This window comes from Apis laboriosa, unplaced genomic scaffold (assembly GCF_014066325.1).
Source record: "Apis laboriosa isolate Shangri-la unplaced genomic scaffold, ASM1406632v1 scaffold11_cov152, whole genome shotgun sequence".
NCBI classification, from domain to species: domain Eukaryota; kingdom Metazoa; phylum Arthropoda; class Insecta; order Hymenoptera; family Apidae; genus Apis; species Apis laboriosa.
Genome location: NW_025221020.1, coordinates 3,978,134 through 3,997,456, shown reverse-complemented (window position 1 = coordinate 3,997,456; position 19,323 = coordinate 3,978,134). Strand labels below are relative to the sequence as shown.

Here is a 19,323-nt window from a genome sequence, read left to right as displayed (position 1 = left end):
TTCGTCGCGGCAACGTTTAACCGGTCCTATGGATTATGCTGTTAAATTGTATAACAGAACGAACAACGGTATATGAAACGAGCCTTCTTTCATCGTTCAATTCACCGTGGTGACAAATAAAAAAAAAAAAAAAAGAAATTTCACGATGCGTTTAACGCTATGAAACATCCATTGTCGATTCCATTAACATTGTCACGAGACAGTCACGAATTTACAGATACAGTGGCCTGCTCTTTATCCACTAATCCATTTCACGATGAAATTCATTGTACGTGGCATTAAGAACTGGTTTCGCGTGGAACAAAGACCAGACGTTTGTGCCACATTGGTTTCACGATAGTATCGCGTTTTTTTTTAAGGCGAGAGAGACCAAGGCGAAGAGATCCTTTGTCGTGTTTGTCGATTCGTTTCCGATATTGCTTCCGCGATTTTCACAACTTGAGAATTTTCACAACGTGTTCTGGCACGAGATCCTCTCGAAACGTTTCGACAACGATTCGTGCTTATTAGAATTGTTTATAGAATTAATCGGAAACGGGCGTGTTCCTTCAAATATTTATATCTACTCGTCGCGAATTTGATTCGATCCTTGTGAATTAATATCAATCGAATCATTTTGCGTTTTACAAAATTTCATCAAGGCTTCGTTAGACTAGATACGATGAATCAGCAATGCCTGGCTCATTGCCCCATCGTGGTTACACGAATAACTCTCACGAATAATTCCGAATCGATCCTACTAATTATTCGAAGAGATCGCACGTGCCCTGCTCGACGAGCGATGCATACTCGCGCGAGGCGTGCTCATAAACCATGTCCTAGGTCAATAACAGAAAACCGTATTGCGCGCTTTTCTTCCTCTATTTTTTTTTCTTTTTTTTTTTTCCTTTTTTTTCTCTCCACGTTCGTCGTTTGCTCAGAGGGGTACGTTTTACGTCACTCGTTTGTACGTGTACACAATTGATCGTATTGTCGCGTTTACTCAGCGTTTACCATTGTTCTAACATCTTTTCGCCAGGAAGGCAGCTGGCACCTTCCTTTGCCACCTTTGCCGGAAAAACGGAAACAATTTTTTGAAACCGAGAATTAAAACTGAGAACTTCGAATTCGCGTTTTCACGTTCGGAAGATGTAAAAATTCTCGAGAAGAGCCCGTGGTCTACTCGATCCCCCTCCCACGTGTCCCGATATTTGACCGGCGAGGACAAATATTTGCCCCGCGACTTTCACGATTCCTGGTACTCTGACTCGGTTGAATTTGATAAGCGCCGAGTATCGCGTAGCGGTTACGGGGGAAAGAATCGAGCGCATTCTGCGCGTTCATTGTCGCCGCCGCGCGCATTCACGAGGCATTGTTCTTCCCGGTTTTTCAGGCCAGGCCAGAAAAGTACAGCTGCCTTTTCCCTTTGTACGCTCCGTGCTAATCTAGATTCCGCGAGATCGTAGATTACACACCGTTTCGAAACGGTTCGAAAACCCGGCGTTAACGTCTCCTCTCATCCACGCTTGTGCATCACTCTTTTCCAATTTCCTATATCCTCTCGTGTAATCCATTCGCGCCGCGTCTCTCGTCGATAGAGCGAGGCTCTCTACCTCTTTCGCCGTAAATACCTCTTACCGTGAATTGGGCTCGTTGCATCGAACAAAGCCACCGATTTTAACCGCGGGTGAAAGGTCAAAGCGAACGATGTTTTCTCTTTCCAAGTTGCATCACTGTCGCTTTCTGCACACCGTTTCTGAAACGGATATCGTCCTGGGAACGGATGCATTTTATGCTCAGAATTAATCGGCCGATCATCGAATCGAGATCGAGGAACCATGGATGAACCATCACTTAAAAATCGGTTAAAATTAATCGATTTATCTACTCGTTATTCTAATTGCATTTGCATAACTGGCAATGCGGGAATGATCCTCCCGCGAGCTTTGGAATCCAGACGTTCGCCAAAGCGAGGATTATTATTCGGAAGTTTGTGACGTTCGCGTATTCCGCAGCATGATCAGGAGATTCTGCGATAATTGAATATTAGAAGCGCGCAGTCGTGAGTTGTGTGAGTGGCGTTAAACGAGTGTTTGCGATTGAAAGCAACTGAGTCAATAATTATCGCGTTATCGTTTCGATATCGTTTAACCATAACGATAATTTAATGAAAATATATTTAAATCGGTAAGAAAAAAAAAAAAGAAAAGAAAAAGAAAAAAGAAGCGATAAAATAAAACGATCGTTCAATATAAAAATATATAGCGATCATATACGATTTCAGAATCATTTCGTCGTTTCTTACACGTGTCTTTCGACAATGTTTGGTAGAACGTTTAGCAAAAGTTCGCAAACAATTATCTCAATTGACGCGTCAATTTCGAGCCGAGTGTAAATCTACATCCAATTATACCGAGCTAAACTAAAGTATATATACTTAAGAGGCGAGGAAATTTTCGATACGTGTCCCATCAACGTGAAATTCCATCCAACTTCTGTTCTTCAACGTTCTAATCGTTCTTTAACGATTTAACGTGGCACGGTTTAATCGCTATCGCAATCAGACTTTCTCTTAAATAGAAATGGAAACACGAAGAGAGAAGATGGATAGGCATTCGCGTATCCGTTGTACACATTTTCGTACGTGAAAATAAATCGATTTTGGTTCTCTCATGTTGCACGCCAATATTCGCGCGAGTTATTTGCGTGAAACGCGCAACAAATTGCGCATCTCTAGTTAGAAACAGGCTAATTCGACTGCTCGTTCGCGCATTTTTATGTTATCGTCTCTCGTGCACTCGTGCACCCTGTCTTCGTGATCCGTAACGAATACATTCCGAATCTCAAAGTCCAATCGAAGTCGACTTCCTCGTGCCCCGTAATTCGCTTACATTAACACGCGATATATCGTGAAAAATACTCGATTGTGTATGAATATTGGATCCGGAAACTGAATAAATTCATTTCGATTTCTCAAGCATATATATATATATATATATATATATATATATATATATATATATTTTTCCTGAGAGCATTCGCGTTTACATCGAAGCACGGCGTGAAATTAAAGCGAAGAATTGACACGCTGCATGATTTCACGATGTCTCGATGGCACCGTGTTAAAGAAAGATTCTGGAAAGATCGGAAGGAAGATCATTCCGATCCATTTCGACTTGTTTCGGATTGCGCGGCGAATCTTAGGTAAAAGAACTCGTATCGTTACTAGGATTCGTCTTCGCATAGAAATCGCGGTCACGATCGCGTAACGATTACCGATTAGACCTCCTCTGTCTGAGATATAGTATACACATAATAGAAAGCATGATTATTATTAATTGGCTTTATTGAGCGTGTTTTCATTGCGTTTCTAATGGACGAGACTTTCTAGTGTTGTTCCGCGAGTAAAGCGGCTCAATCTTTTATCGAATGCGATCATCCTAGATCGCGCTAGATATTTCGCGATATGGCTCGATTAGTTAGATATATCATAATTGTTTACCAGTTATTACATATCGTATCTATTATTAATCGTGGATTTCACAATTATCATGTTAATACATCTTGTCTAATTTCAGGTAAGCGAACAGAAACACGATTTTCCAGATACAGATGGTTCGAGTTTAACCGGCCTCACGCGGTGAGTTTAAATTATCCATCTCAGGGAGAACAGAGGATCGTCTTTTTCTTCTTATCTTTTCAACTCGCTTAATCCAACGTCGGTATTCGATCCCATTTTATAAACTGACGCATATAAGTTGGCGGGATTCTCTAATTAAAGTTTCATTCCTGTCGTTAATTTTTCGTTTCCACGTTTGTTTGTTTATATGCGTGACGCTCGAAGAAAGTTAATGCAATTATCGCGGCGTGTAATATCTGGAACGATGTGATATGATATCTTGCCGAGATTTCGTCGATCGATGATTTCGTCGTGAGAAAGAAAACCGTGGTTCAATCCCTTTACCGATTAAGCCCATATTTTTTTACCCGTTTTAGTGTTAATCCGCGTCCACTATTTACGATTCGATCGGGTCGATGAAAAGCAAGTCGGCACCGTTTCCCTTTTTTACCTCCTGCTCCGCATCGCCACCATCTCTTTGATCGTTGATTATTATTGCTTTGCTTAACTAAGGAGAAAGATAGAACGTTTAAAGCGGGTTCTCCACCGTTTCAACGAGTTTCACGATGAAACGTAGCGAGATCGAGAGATACGTACTTTGGTTCCCATGCCGAGGACATTTCACCGGAGGATTAATTCCGTGGTCGACCGAGATAGGTAGATCGAAGCCGATTAGAGCGCGGAGGGGTTAACGAACGCAATTTGCGAGAACCTCGTTTTTTTTCCTCTCTCTCTCTCTCCCTCTCTCCCTCTTTCTAGGTTGAGGGATAGGCGTGTATACGCGAACGCGTGACAGTTAGGCAAAAGGTTGGGGAAGGGTTAATTCCCCGGGAAAGTTTCTCACGATAGGAGGTGGTGCGGCGGCCACCGTAGGTGCGTTTCTATCGGTGATCGCAGAATCCGTGCCGAGGAAAAACGGTACCGTGTTGCTGCCTGTTATCTCGGCCAATAATTTCTCGCGGTTATATTTGAACAGCTCCCACGTACCACGTACGATCCGTATCCTGTTTCTGACTCGATATCGATCCTGAAAATTGGAATCGGAATCGAACCTCCCCGTCGATCAAACCAATTCCAAAGTGAATTACGAGCAATGGAAATTAACGAATATCGCAGGTAGGGAATATCGAGTCTTTAACCGATTGCATAGCTTCGAGCATAATTCAGTCGGAAATTAGGGTCGTTGAAGAAGGATTGGAATACCTTGGAAAATCTGTAACTCGCGCGCATATTTTCAAGATTGAATTAATGTTTCCCTCGATACGATTCAAGCTTTCGCGATCATCTAACGAAGAGAAAGATGTAAAAATTTACGAATGCCTAAAAACTAAATATATGAAGTCAGAAAAGAAAAGATAATAATTACGTACGTAGAATGTAGAATCTTATTAAAAGTTGCTCGTGAAACAGGAGCAAGGTATACACATTGGCAAGAGAGATGTATTAAGTGGCGCAGCAAGCCGTTTACAATCCACGAATAAAAAGAAGTTTAATTATTTCTATTACTTCCACTTTGAATGCGGAGCTGGAGCTCACCGTGACGCGTGTAGGAAATCGACGACTCCCTGGAAGAAAGAAGGGGGAAGGTGAATCGCCGATGGAATTCTTCAATTTCGTGGCAGAGAGGTATTAAACTTCCCGCGGAAACGATGAGCTTCCTTGAGCGTGTCCGACTAATTTTCTGAATCGTACCTCCAAGATAACGCGCTCGTTAAATTCCTTTTAATTGCTCGCCAAGCTCGTTTCCCAGGAAAAGGAAAACTTTCGTGCTTTTCCTCGAGCGGCCAACGTTCGAACTTGATTTCGTGGGGGCGTAATTTTTTGAAACAGAATCGTGGCAGTGTACGTGGATTTAATCGCCACCGGACACAGTTCGTTTCTTTCTCCCATTTGTTCCTCCCGTTTCTCTCGCTCTTATTTTCGTTCAACGACACGTTGCAATAATTATAGGCACATCGTGGATTAATTAGAGTGTCTCGATAGATAGGAGATAGCGGGACGACGCTCGCCTTTAATCCCTCCTTTTCCAGATCCCGATCGAATTTCTAATTAACCTTCGATAAGTCGTTTCATTGACGGACATTAACTGTTCGTGTTTTGTTCGAGCTCGCGTGCATCTAAAGATAATTCCTCCAAATTATTGCACGCCGTTTAATCACCGCTTTTCTTCGCCTCGTTCAATGTTCCCGATTGTTTTTTAAACAATAGTCTATCATGTGTCGAATCGGAGACAAAGGCTCATTGCCCGCGATATTTAAAAATCTCGTTGCCGTTTGACGGCGAGAGATCGATGTTGCCAGGCGGTGTTGCTTAGCCGGTTAAACACGTTTCGATGAATTCGTGATCGATTAAGGAGAGGATAAAACAATAAAAACACCTCTAATCGGTGTTCAAGACTCCGAATCCACCCACGAATTCGCCTCGAAGGCTCTCTTCCCTCGAACCAGAGCTTGCGCAAACGTCATTGCGGATCAAATGGTGACAAACTGAAGGAAACGCGTAGAAACGAGAGCGAGAATGATCCTCGACCGGATCGTTATTCAATACTTATTCAATAACTTGGATGGAATACGATTATCTGGAACACCAAATAGTTTCGTGAACGATGGCTCGAAATCGCAAGGATCGCTAATTTGTCGACGAACGCGATTTTAATCTTTAATCTTTTATGCGTCCCATTGCGAGAGAGCCTAGGTGTATTCGCAATGATCGAGGCGTTCGAGGCTCTTTCACGCGTCGACCGTAACGAATCCATTAGGAGTCGATCGTTGTTCACGTTCGGTAGAAGACACGAGGAAAGGCAGAGTAGACGACCTCGCCCACGTTCCATTACTCGATTACATAAACCTAGACGGGCATAGAGTTCCGTAGAACGCGAGGAACGACGAGCCGGGTTACACAAAGCCGGCCAACGCGGTTGCAGGCCAACGAATGTTAAATGCAAAGACCTACTTAACGTCACTTTAGTCAGCTGGGTGTGACTGCCTCCGCCATCGGCACGATCCTTCAACTTGTGTATGCTCGTTGTCAATGAGCGACGTGTTAATTTACCCCGCGTTTCGTCCATGCCTGATCCTCTGTATAGGCACATTTTCTTTACTTTCCATCTCGAGCATCTCGATGCCGTTTTTTTTTTCAAGTACTCTCACGAGTATTGGAAAAAATTAGTTCTGCAATAATTTTTCAAGAATAGCCTTCTACAAGTACAAATGCGATAATATTTTACCGATGATGGCCACTGTGAGAATTCCACGGACGATCAAAGAAAATCACCCGACCGGTGATTTTTTTTTTTTTTTTTTCTTTTTTTGCGTTTGCTCGATCAAGTTAGCTATGAAATTAGCTCGTTATCTTTTTGCTCACTTCTCCATGGTTTATTCTAGCGTGTTGTTGTAAATCGCTCACCGTTGATGCATATCGCGCGAACGTTAATCATTCGGACATTTGACAAACTTGCGTGCGATATTACGAGGCATATGTCGCTTGGAAGAAAGAAAAAAAAAAAAAAAAACGAAAAAGAAGGTGATGCAAGGTGCACACGAGAGTGGAGCGTTTGGCGAATGCAGCGTTAATTACTCGTCCGGATTCAAATTCCCTTTCGACTCGTTCGTCCAGTTTATGGGTGGTCTTCGGTGAGTTAGATGCGTCGTGTGTATCGTGTGTATCGCGAGAGTAACTCGACACCTCTCGAGCCAATCGTTCGATCTCGCGAAAAATTGAATCTCGTTTCCTTCAGGGGAGAGGAAAATTTCGAATCGAAGCGTCGAATCGAAGTTCAAAGTTTGCATTTTTATCGAGTTTTATAACGCAGATAGATCGGTAGAGGAAAACGAACAATGGATATAATTTAAATATGATAAAATTTTATTACATTGCCAATTATATTTATATAATTACTAGTTATTTAACGTTGGTTTTTTTTTTTTCTTTATTTTGTGTCGTGTCATTCTTGTATTATACGTATCATCGTTTACTCATGGAAAATATTATCTATTAAATATTATCTATTAAATTACTTACGAGCGACATATGCTCGATAACGTATCTAAACTCGACATTTTATTTTCTTATTCGCTCGCATCGTTCGTTTGAATCCGAAAAGTTGATAGTACTCGACCGTGAATCGTTTCTCAGATAATCGAGATAATGAAATCATAGGGACGAGTGATCGAGTGATTGAAACGCTGGAAACCAGGATACCCGATGACCCTGAAAATGGAATGCGGCTGGGCAAGTGTGACTCGACATTTGAGGATGTTAGATCGTTAATAGTACAACTATCAAATATGTCAAGATCACAGGTTTCGAGTTTCCTCTCCGTATTTATTATTACAATTATTAAAAAAAAAANAAAAAAAAAAAATTATTCCTTTACATCATATTACTTGAATTTTAATCGTATGATAGATATAATATTATCTATTTCTTGATATTATTAATATCTTTCGCCGTTCTTCAAACTAATATTGAAAAGAGATGTTATTAGAACTCATTGCACGGTTAAATTATGAATGATTACGAAAAATTTTTGATTTTTGAAGCTGGCTCGAAAAATTGTACAAGACTTGGTCGTAATGATTCAATCAATGGCGGTCAACGAAGCGTTACCCGTATCGGTTGATTCGTTCTTTTAAATTACCGTGTAATTGTCAGAAGTTTATTTTAAAAGGTATATTACGGTCAATTGAAATCTTTTATCGAATGATGGATTACGTGGCAGCGTAAAAACGTGCCATTCTCATTAAATTCCTTACAGGGATCGATGGTCGCTGTATATCGTGTATTTAGAAACTTAGATATAGCGTTTTTAGGGGAAAAAAGGAAAAAAATAAAAAAATCCGAAAGATTTATCACCGTTAAATCACGAATCGATATGGAAAAATCGTTCGATGTGACTACAGGTTATTCTCTAATGAATTGCCAACCGAATTGAATTGAATTGAGAATCTAGAAAATCATTAACACCGGATCGTATTAGCATTAAGAAAATTACCGCGCGTAAAACAAGTATCGAATACAAAGACGAAGAAGAAGAAGAAGAAGAAGAAGAAGAAGAAAAAAGAAAAAGATAAAAAATAATGAAACTCCAACCGCGAGGATGACGTGTACGTGATAAAATGTTTCTGACTTACATAAGCGCGGAAATCGCGCATTACACTTACGTGTCGAGTCAGAACAGACACGAGGCAGGTAAAGACTCTCCGTTTGTCCGTCCGGTTCACCTTTGCTAGGACGGTCGGTGCTCTTCAAGGTCGAGGTGAAGGCCTCTCGTAACCCGTCGTCTCGGCACTCGGTCTAGGTCGTCGGACCGGATGGACGAACCGCGTTTTCATCGCATTGTTTTATCTTTTTTGCGTAATTCGACGCTGATAATCCTTTCGATGATGCGCATTCTAGTTTTTCTTAGAACGATACGCACCGGGTATTTCGAATTGGTATTCGGCCGAGGAGATACTATCGTACATTTCGTTTCTTCGAACATCTTTCTAACGTGAATTTCGTTCGTTTGTTTTATGTTATCCGTTTCTACGTCAGACGAATAAATATTAGAGTTAGAATTCTTCCATTTAACATTATTTCCCATTATTTAGTGCCTTTTCTTGCGGCAATATATCCAGTTTCTAGAGTTATCGACGAAGCAATTTCTCGTCGATGCAACGTGATCCAAATTGTTCCAACAAGATTCTTTTTTTTTTTTTTTTTTTTTTTTTTTTTATCAATTGATCTTTGTACCGAAGATTTAAATGTTATCTCCAAGGGATAGATGGAATTATGTATTAATCGTTTAAACGTATTTTAAACATATAGAGAGTGATATAAATTTCCACGTCGATGATCTTATTACGATTGAATTACGAAACGTTAATCCTTGTCTTGTCTCTAATTCATATTGTATTAGTTTCTACCGTATTACGTATTATATTTTTCCATCCGTGTTTGCGTTTATACATTTCCCTGTATTTATTTCACTCACGTTACGTGCCATCCACGTCGAATTATTCCAGCGATTCCTCGATCTCGTTTACGAGAAACTTCGATGAGTTAACTTAGATGATTCGTTGACGGTAAAATTTCCATTCGAACGTGCAGAGAGAGAGAGAAAGAGAGAGAGAAACAAGTATCGGATTATCTCGTATATCGGCGGTCGTAGAAAAATGGATTCTTTGTACGATAGAGATTACTCGCGCGCGAACCGAGGAGATCTCCGGGTTAACAAAAGGTAATCGTGGCGAATTTGTTTTCCGCGAGGAAGCTCGAAATAATCGCGGGAAATGGTAACTTTCCTCGATTGAATCAATTTTTATAATAACGATCGCGTGGCTGGCGCATCGTTGTTTCATTTCAAGGACGTCTATCGTCTAACTCCATTCCATTTTTCCATTCCGGTATGTCATCAACATACCAGATTTCTTTTCTCTTTTTTCTTTTTTCTTCGCGAATTCGTCTTCACGGCTGGCTGGCTGGCGTCGTTCAGCGTTCATTCCACTCGAGGAAAAAGTTTCCACTTGCTTCTCACCTATATACGCCGCGCGATTAAAAATAAACGCCAGGTATTTAAGGAAAAATCCGATAATCGTTGCCGTTTGACATTCTTGACTCGTTCGAGAATCGGTATCGATGGAACTCGTTGCCGTTGGATCGGCCGCCTCTCGACCTTTTCAAATCGCATTTCCACGAATAATAAATGGTTATCGCCATTATCGAGTAGCATTAAGGGATTATGAAACACGGCGTTAAACTATGCATCGATATATCACCAGCGGAGAAAGCGTCCAACTTTTTCGCGTCTCGCTCAGTCGGCTCTCGCGTTTAATTTATCCTGAAAATAGTTGACGAACGATCTCTCCGTGTCTCTTCGTTCCACGAATCGTAAACAGTCGAGGCTCCCTCGCGCTCGATCCAGAGGGTTGTGTGCACAAGTGCGCGACCATTCATAGAAATTTATGTTATATCGCGAATCGAATTCTTTCTTCTTCTTCTTCTTCTTCTTCTTCTTCTTCTTTTTCATTTTTTCCCTCCTTCTCCTCTTCCTCCTCCTCCGCGAACAATATCTAGGTAGTGATGAAAACCGGTTAGCACGCGTCAGCCAGTAGATCACTGTCGTGCGTTAAAGCTATTCTCGAGATTACGAATAATTTAAACGCGGTGTGTTTGTCTTCGTACTTTCACTTGGGCATTTTACCGTTACGAACTCCGGAGGGGGGGGGGGAAATCGATTGCACGCGTGGTGTCCACGAAGCGAGATGATTTTTATCGACAGAAAAACGACACAGCTGATCCGTTCCCCTACTTTGAAAAACTTTGCCCGGATTTGTCTCGCGCACGAACGAAGGAAGGGGGAGGAGATCGGTTACAAGTATGTTCCGGCTAATGATTCCGGGTCAATTAATGGATTTGCCAACACATCTGGCGCTTGGCAATTATTACATTATTCAGCGTAGCTTTTTTAACGCGCACGAGATTAAATATAGGCCCGGTTTCACAATGAACTAGTCGGGTCGTGATAAGTACTTCTCTGTTCGTACACAGGTAGAAATCTTGCTCGAAGAAACTCGATTCTTACAAAACTAGGACTATATAACGAGTTATATGTACTGTTCCTCTCGTTGGATACCGGTGTAGGAAGTTCGTTTAATTTAACACGATGATAATACCGTTTTATGGAACATGTAAATCCACGATTATCTGGGTTATCGAAATTTCATTGCGTGTTAATTCCATTGGAGAAAATCAACATCTGTCCGAGAACGTTTCCGTTTCTGCGGCTCGCCTTGAACTTGTCCTCCTTATAACGAAACCTAGATACATTGGGAGAGAGATGTGAAATTCGTGATAAAATTCTACGAAATTCTTGGAGAAAAAAATTCCGGAGACGAAATTGAAAAAATTTTTGTGGTTTTATTTTTTTCTTCCTCCAAGAAATGTTAAAATAAATTGAGAGAAAATATGAGAATACCTTAATTTATTTATTTTTTTTCTCGTTTATCACAACTGTGCGAGATGATACGTACTATAAATAATATAACCTCGAGTGAATAACGATAATAAGAAAATACCTCGTTCATCAAAGAATTTATTGTGTTTTATATATAATAAATAATTCATTAAACTAGCAACTTTTTTCTCGAGGTTTCTTGAGAAATTTGAGATTGAAACTTTCCCCGAATCGACAGAGAAGATTTATCAATAACTTTTCAAGATTACGTAAATTATTTTACAAAAAAAAAAAAAAAAAAAAAAAAAAAGAAAAAAAACAGATTTCACCAAAGGAATTATTCATAGAGCGATACATTCTTGACATGTTCGCATGTGTTTTTTCGATATCTCTTTCGATTTTTATTTTTAGTTTAACATTTAATTAACATTTTCCAACATCTATTTTATTCATTTTACGATAAAATGAAAGCAACGATTATCCGATTTATCGTCTATGAAATTACATTATTATATTATTATATCGAAAAGTTATTATATACGTGTATATTCGCGCGTGGAAAAGTGTTTCGCGGCCAATTTTTTCAGAAGCAGCGAGGCGCTCGTTGAAAGGAATGTAGTCGGTGGGTCAGGTTCTGGAAAGCCCAGACGCGAAAATAGCCAACACGCGTTGCTTTTCACTGACATCGAGGTTCGCCACCGTCCAAGAACCGTTCCAATCCGAGCGCGATTCCATGCTTCACTTTCTTTCAACGTACTTGGACGTTTTCAAGGTGCATTTTCAAGGTGAAAAAAAAAACTTTCACTTACGTTGATGATAATAAACCTAACAAATTTTCTCTCGATTAATTAACATTTTCCCTTAAAAGAATTAATCGTCATAATCAATCATAATCTTTTTTCAATAATAATAATTGTGCGGCTAGAATGACTTAAAACTAACTCCCAAATGTAAAAATCATCGACGCATGGGCTATAGGAAATAAATTTGTCGAACAGAAACGGGGAATTGGTTCGATCTATGATAACAATCTTTCTCTAGTCTTGTTTACATCGATCGATTTCACATCTATCAATCTCGAGAACTTAATATATATATATATATATAAATCATTGACAAACGAGCTCGATTCGTGACAGGACTTTATAGAGATAATATAGGGTAACGGGATTGGGAAAAAACGATGGAAACTGGTAGTCAAGTTGCAACATTAACAACGATTTACGAAGGATAATTATCTCGTGGAACGACTTCCACGGCGAAGGAAGCGCATTCTCCTCGCGCGCGATCGACGCTCTTATTGTTCGTCTCCGGTGGATGGAGTTCGGTTTCGTTGCTCCGTTTTCTCTTTTCCTCGTCGCGCGAGGAAAGTATTTTTAAGAGGGACGATCGGAACGGAACAAGAGCAGATGATCGGTCCGCGTTCCTCGCCACTGCCAGAGGAGATATTAGCGGCGCGTGGAGCGCGCGAGCGCGTTCTAATATATATTAATAATATATTAAGGGCGGGTACATCGCGCGTTGCCATCCGCGAATACTCTTTATTTCCGCGTGTTTTCGCGGGAGAACGCGCGAGAACGTTCCCCTCTCCAAGGTATCTCAAAGATGAGGTATCCATCGGTGGGACAGGGCCTTGTCTGGGGGAATGTCACGTCGATGCGACGAACTCGATCTCGTCGTAGACCACGTTACGATGACGAGGAATGCCGGATTCTTGGTCGAGATTATGCACCACGCGCGTATATTTAGCACCCGGTGAACGATCCTCTCGGAATCTTGTTAGATAGAGACATTGCGAGATTTTCCACCTCTCGTATGGATCTCTCTTAGAATTCTGGAGAGGAACTTCTCGATGCCAATGAAAATAGAAACTCGCATCTCAAAACATCATCCCTCCCTCTTAACTCGATTAATCAGATTTTTCCCACGTACCTGCCGTCACTCGTATTCCTCGAATTCTTTCAACTCTTCAGAGAGAAGTTTAACTCGTGCCAATCCAATTGGTACCTCGTGTTGTACGATTCATTTTCTTCTTCCTCGGTCAACTTATCGACGAGAAATTCGGCTCACTTAATCCCCCACGATCGCTTTTCACGCGGCCAATCCTTTTTTTAGCCCCGTTACCAACGCGAAGTTTTCGTTCGAAAACTGGGAGCTCGGCGAACGACAAACAAGCCTCTAACGGAGGAGGAAACGAATCTCAAAGATATCGACGCGGCGCGAAGTCGAAGAAAGGGTTTCGAAGATATGCCACGAGGATATTACGCGCCGAGCGAACAGGTGCAATAAATTAGACGGACCAAATCCTCTCTCCTCCTCGGAATTCACCGTGTCCCTTCTGCTTTATTTATTTTTGCCGAGGACCGGGCCAAATCCTCGGTCTCCGCCGGTAATTTGCTTCGTTCGAACCGTGCCTTCACCTCGTCTCGCGCTCTCGCTTCACCCTCCCGCTTTTTACCGTCTTTCGTAATCGCGAGCGCAATTCCAATTTCTATTATTACCCTTTCTCCTACGATTGGATTGTTTCCAGTAGAGCGTGGATCGTTTCGTGGCGTGTAATAAAGCGGCTGGAGTATAATCGCGAGGTATATACGAGATAACGGTCGAGTGGAAAATTTATGCATACCCTGTAGAAGGGTACGATTGACACTGTCGGTATCCCGAAGGATAAGCTGTTTCGAGCAGATAAACGTCCGAGATAAGTGCAATTGCGGATACGCCGCATTGTTCGGCCGAAAGCGTTGTCGAAAGAGGCTCGGATATTGTACGAGACGTGTCGTAACCTTGTTCTCCGCGTTAAGCGAAACACTTCGATGTTATCAATCGAACGATACCAACCTGTACCACCTTGCTGTAAGCAGGAAGCATTGCTTGGAAGACAAACAAACAAGATCGTATCGGGAAATCGATGTTCCCTTCCCGTCCAATTTTCAATTTGCATTCGTATTTGCAATCGTATCGACACTTGCCACGTAACGAAATGGATTTCGTAAAGGCGGATCCTTTAGAGATCTCGAGAGCTGAGAGCAAAGGTAGGGAATAATACGGAGGAAAAAGGAAAAAAATGAGTACGGCGAGTATATCTACTTCGTAACGCGTGTAATCGATAACCGAGGGAATGGACAGTAATGGTACACGTTGGGACAGAGTGGATCGTCCCTATAAAAGGGAAGAACGCCGGGTACGTTCACCTCGTCTTACGTCTGTTCGCATGCTTTTATGGTGTTTCGCGTCTCCCCTCCCCTTATGGTATCTAGTTCTGCTAGCCTCCACTTCTTATTCCATCCCCTTTCTCCCTCGATATCAAGGCAAGGCCGACCGTCCACATTTTCTTCACGCGCAAAGAAGAAATCCTGACCGATAGCAAGCAGAACGAGGGGAAACATCTCCCGACCTCGAGAGTTTCTCCTCCCAAACCTGCATTCTTGGGTTAATCTTTTATCGGTGAACCGGCGTCACTTTAAATTACAGTCCTAAGCCTAGTCGCTTCCGCGAGTTACCGAGGTGAACGATTAGATTTCGATGGCGCGTCGAACGCGAGAGAAGTTGAAATTGGAGAGAGAGAGAGAGAGAGAGAGGGAAGGAAGGGAGGAATTGGATTTTTTTTAAGGTCAAACGAACATCTTGCGTGTTATCTCGCCAATAGCCGTGGGATGAGGATCGAGGCGAAATTCACATAAATCGAGTTTCGCGCTCGTACAGTGATCGCCATCGATTGGCGGAGAAAGATCCATCTCGAAGCTGCGAGGTGGAATCTATCTAAATCGATCGATCGACAAGGTAGCGTCGTGTTTCGAGGTCTCAGGGGTGTATTTACCAGGCCTTCTCGCGTATACGGATTAATCCTAAAAGTGAAACTCCCACCGAGGTTAATGTTGCTTTTGCACGCTCGATTGTTCGCGCACCCTTTGAATTCCAACTCTTCTATATCGTTTCTCTCGTATCGGATCTCCGGAGAAAATGTGGATTGTCGACAAGGCGTCCTTTAATCGATACGATCGGATCGATTCGCGAAAGGTTCGCAATGGTGGCAGAAAGGAAGAAAATCGATCGGCTATGCTGTACGAAGATCTTATTGACGTCACAAAAATGGCGACAGCCGTTACGTTTATTAAAGGTATATGATACCCGTACGATGTAAAACGAAACGAAGCCGTCAAGGTCCTCATGGCTGCCGCATGGCGGCCGAACAACCCTCGGCAACACCATCTTCCGGTTTCCCATACGAACCTGCCGGCCACCGCCGTGGAAACGGAGAAAACCAACCACCCACCGATGTGTCTATCGACCACAGACGCCATTTGCCGGCGCCGTGCTCCGTCGCGACGCCAAGTTCACTGCGCTCCCCCTTTCGACTGGCAGCCGGACTGTGTGTGTTTCCACGCACGAACCGCGACACGACCTCCACGCCTCGGTTCATTCTCGAAAAAAGAAAGAAAGAAAGAAAGAAAAAGAAAGAAAAAAAAGAAACGAAAGAAAAAGAAAAAAATCTCGTTTCCTCCCGGATTTCCAACTGAATTTTTCTCTCTTCGTTCTGACTCGTGGTTGAGAATCGTCGGCGCAGGATGTGGTGTTGTAAAAGACTCGATTCCTCCGATTGGCCTGTCACTACCATCGTTCGAGGTAACGCTTCCTTTTTGCACGTCGCTAATTTTCGACTATACTTCTTCCCGCACTCGACAATTGCCCGAGGCGGGGGCTTTTCACCACCGCTTTTTTCTTTCTTTCTCGATTTCCACCCTCTTTTTTCTTATCTTTGCCCAAATTAATTTATTCGATCCGCGTTGCTATCGCAACGGAATTTCGGCCGACCGACCCGTCCATTCTTTTATGATTTTGGGTCAAACGTGTTCTTCGCACCGTTGCTTTCCGATTTCTTTCGTTTTGCCAATCCCGTATCGTATCGTATCGTATCGTTGGAGAAGCTTTTCACGAACGCTTCAGCTTTTCTACGCTGTTTCTACGCTGTTGCTATTATTGTTCCGTTCGGTCAAAGTCGCGTATCTAGGATAAGTTCTAGGAAAGTCTATGCGGACTTGTCGGTCGATGGGCTACTTTACTAATCGCACATCGCATACGATACGATAATGCAATCGGTGAATAATATTAAGCGAATAGGAAATCGGTGTAACTTGAAAAAAACGTTTCGAAAACGTTTCGAATTAGCGGTGTTTTATCGATCGATGGAAACAGCTACACGCAGGCTAAGAGAACGCAAGAGAAAGAAAAAAAAAAAAAAAGAAGCAAATTGTTCGATAGGTAAAAACTTAATAAGGCTCCGTTCGATCTTGCGGCAGACGAAGCCCTACGTTAGAAAACGTTTAGTTGATCGCATCGTTCGGCCTAATTGCTTATTCGATTTAATCCCACTTGTGATGCAACCAACATCCGTGTCTTTGTGCCGTATCGTATCGTATCGTGGCTCGAATATTCTATCGTTATTGGTCGAAATTCGAGCGTGATACGTGTCACGATCTTAATTCGAACCCCAATAATAATAATTATCGTACGTATAAAAATCGAATTTTTATGTTTTATCATTCATGAATTCTCGCCGCATAGAAATCATCTCGAATAGATCAAGGTAACACAGAATTCTCTTTTCGTTTTGTGCTCGAAGATACGGATATAGAAATGTAAATGTAATATTTTCGCTCGCTCCAAGTTTGATTTCTGCTTATTTCCAGTTATAATAAATAAGTTCGTATGATGTAAAATTGAAATTCGACGTATATTTCTTTCGAGCTTCTTTTCGTTCATTATTTTTCGATTCTATTGATATTAAAATATTCTTGTTTTTTCGGGATTTAAGATACGATACCTTTTTTTTGTCGAATGTCAAACCATATTTTACGGTACAAAAATTTTTCGTTAAAGAGAAAGATCGAAACTTTTAACGAAAACGAATCCAGGAGAATGGTCGAAACGAAACGATGTTCAACGACGAACATCTCAAAGCCACCGGATTTAAATCCACGAAACATCTGGGATGTCTTTTGGTTGGTTGCTGTGTCGTTTTACGATTCGTCGAAAAGAAAAACAACGGGCCAATGGATGCATATTGCACAGTCATTGCCCTGAGTCAGCGTTCAACGTTTGACGCAGAAACGGTAGAGCTCGATGCCAATTTTTCAAGAATTTCAACTTCTTTTTCCGCATAGACAGAATTATTTTCTCGTAATCTTTTCCATTGTTCCATAGCATTAATAAATTATTAGGTTTCTCTACGACGTAATCGATTCATAGATTTTTTTCCCCCCTTTTTTCGGTTTAAGAGCAATTGACGATAAAGCGAAAAATACGAAACACGTATATGTATCGATCGGTCGCCTTGCAAATTTGAAGTGACTCATATTCTACGTTCAAGTGTTCTAAGTTCACAATAATGTGACGCGTGTTATTGAGATATTAAATTGACATACTTCTGGATATCCACCAGTGGTCAATTACATCGGACGTGGCCGGTTGCATCAGGCGTAATTGGATGAAGACGTACCTTGGAGTCGACAAGTCTCGAGACGCTCGTGTTAAAAAATGTTCTCGAGTTTCTCCCTTCGTTTCCATGTGAGTTTTCGCTTCTAGAATGCTTGAGAACGCTTCAGAAACGAATATCGTCGATCGACGAGATAACAGGGAAATATTTGTGCATGAAAATCATCAAATTGAAATAGAAGATTTGAAATTTGGCATCTGGTCAAAATGGGACGTGGGATGTGAAATTATGCGACGATTCGTTACGCGTCGATGTTGAACGAATTCGGACGACCGATTTCGCTTTTCTCCTTGTTCCCATTCTCAATGTGCAAATCCCTCCGGGGAGAAAGAAAAAGGAAAAATTTTATAGCCCGAGGATGGATTATGCGCGGAGTGTTAAAATGATCGTATAGCTGGACGAGCAAAAATATACATTGTGTAGAACGCTTTCCATTGATTCGCAGTATGGTGAATCCTCGCGGTGCGGTTCGCGTGGAGGGGGGGAAAAAAAAGCTGCGGTAAAAATAACGACTTCCGTTACGAGCCAACAACAGTATTTGGCACGCCAGTGACGTCATGTCCGTCGTCTGAAGGCGATGCCGTTTTTCACGCCTGGCACGTTTTATTTTTAACCGGTGTACGATGGCGCCACTTGTCCACCGTTCAAACGCGTCTTGTTTAAACAAAAGTTTATCATTATATAATGTCAATTATTACGTATATTAAGTAAATGGTAATTTAAAAAGAAATATGCTTTTGGATTTGAAATAACAACTTGTAATTTCCAAGTCAAATATGCTTTAGGATCTGTAAAAGTTTACAATTATTGACAAATGATAATTATTTATTTCGATGTTAATTATATTCCAACAATTTTTTCCTTCGATTCGATTCGATTCGATTCAACTTATCTCTCGTATCCATTTTCATTCACGAATTCGGCCGAATCGTTTCCCTTCCCCCATTCTATGGTGAAATCTTTATCACAAGATATTGTTGCCCACGTGTTTCAACCACGACTCTTTGAGAACGGACTTTACAAGGTTTCTATGCAGATATCCCCGCATGTCCGCCTACGGTGCACCGTTCTATTCATTGTACGCGTCTCGTTGCGTATACACGATCGATAGATTTCTACATGCTTCGATCCCATGCTACGATCTGTAGAATCGTCTATGGGATATCTCATTTTGGAAATAATTATTAACGATTATATATGGAATTGTTATCTTATTATTGAAATTAAAATAACTTATCATTTTATTCACTTAATTATTACTTACTCTAATTTTATTATTACTTATTATTATCTATT

At 41.5% G+C, this 19,323-nt stretch overlaps 1 protein-coding gene across 8 annotated transcripts in view; it reads left to right on the top strand.

The window, feature by feature from the left end:
* LOC122718364 (MAP7 domain-containing protein 1-like) overlaps window positions 1-19,323 on the top strand; it is a 144,831-nt gene that overhangs the window by 8,140 nt on the left and 117,368 nt on the right. For 2 of the 8 annotated variants that reach the window (XM_043943493.1, XM_043943459.1), the window contains exon 1: window positions 12,253-12,319. The exons of the other annotated variants lie outside the window; for them this stretch is intronic. In XM_043943493.1, coding sequence (XP_043799428.1) covers window positions 12,268-12,319 — 52 coding nt within the window. In that variant the 5' untranslated portion in view covers window positions 12,253-12,267. Of the gene's footprint in view, window positions 1-12,252; window positions 12,320-19,323 lie in introns of those variants that run through there. 8 annotated transcript variants of the gene reach the window in all.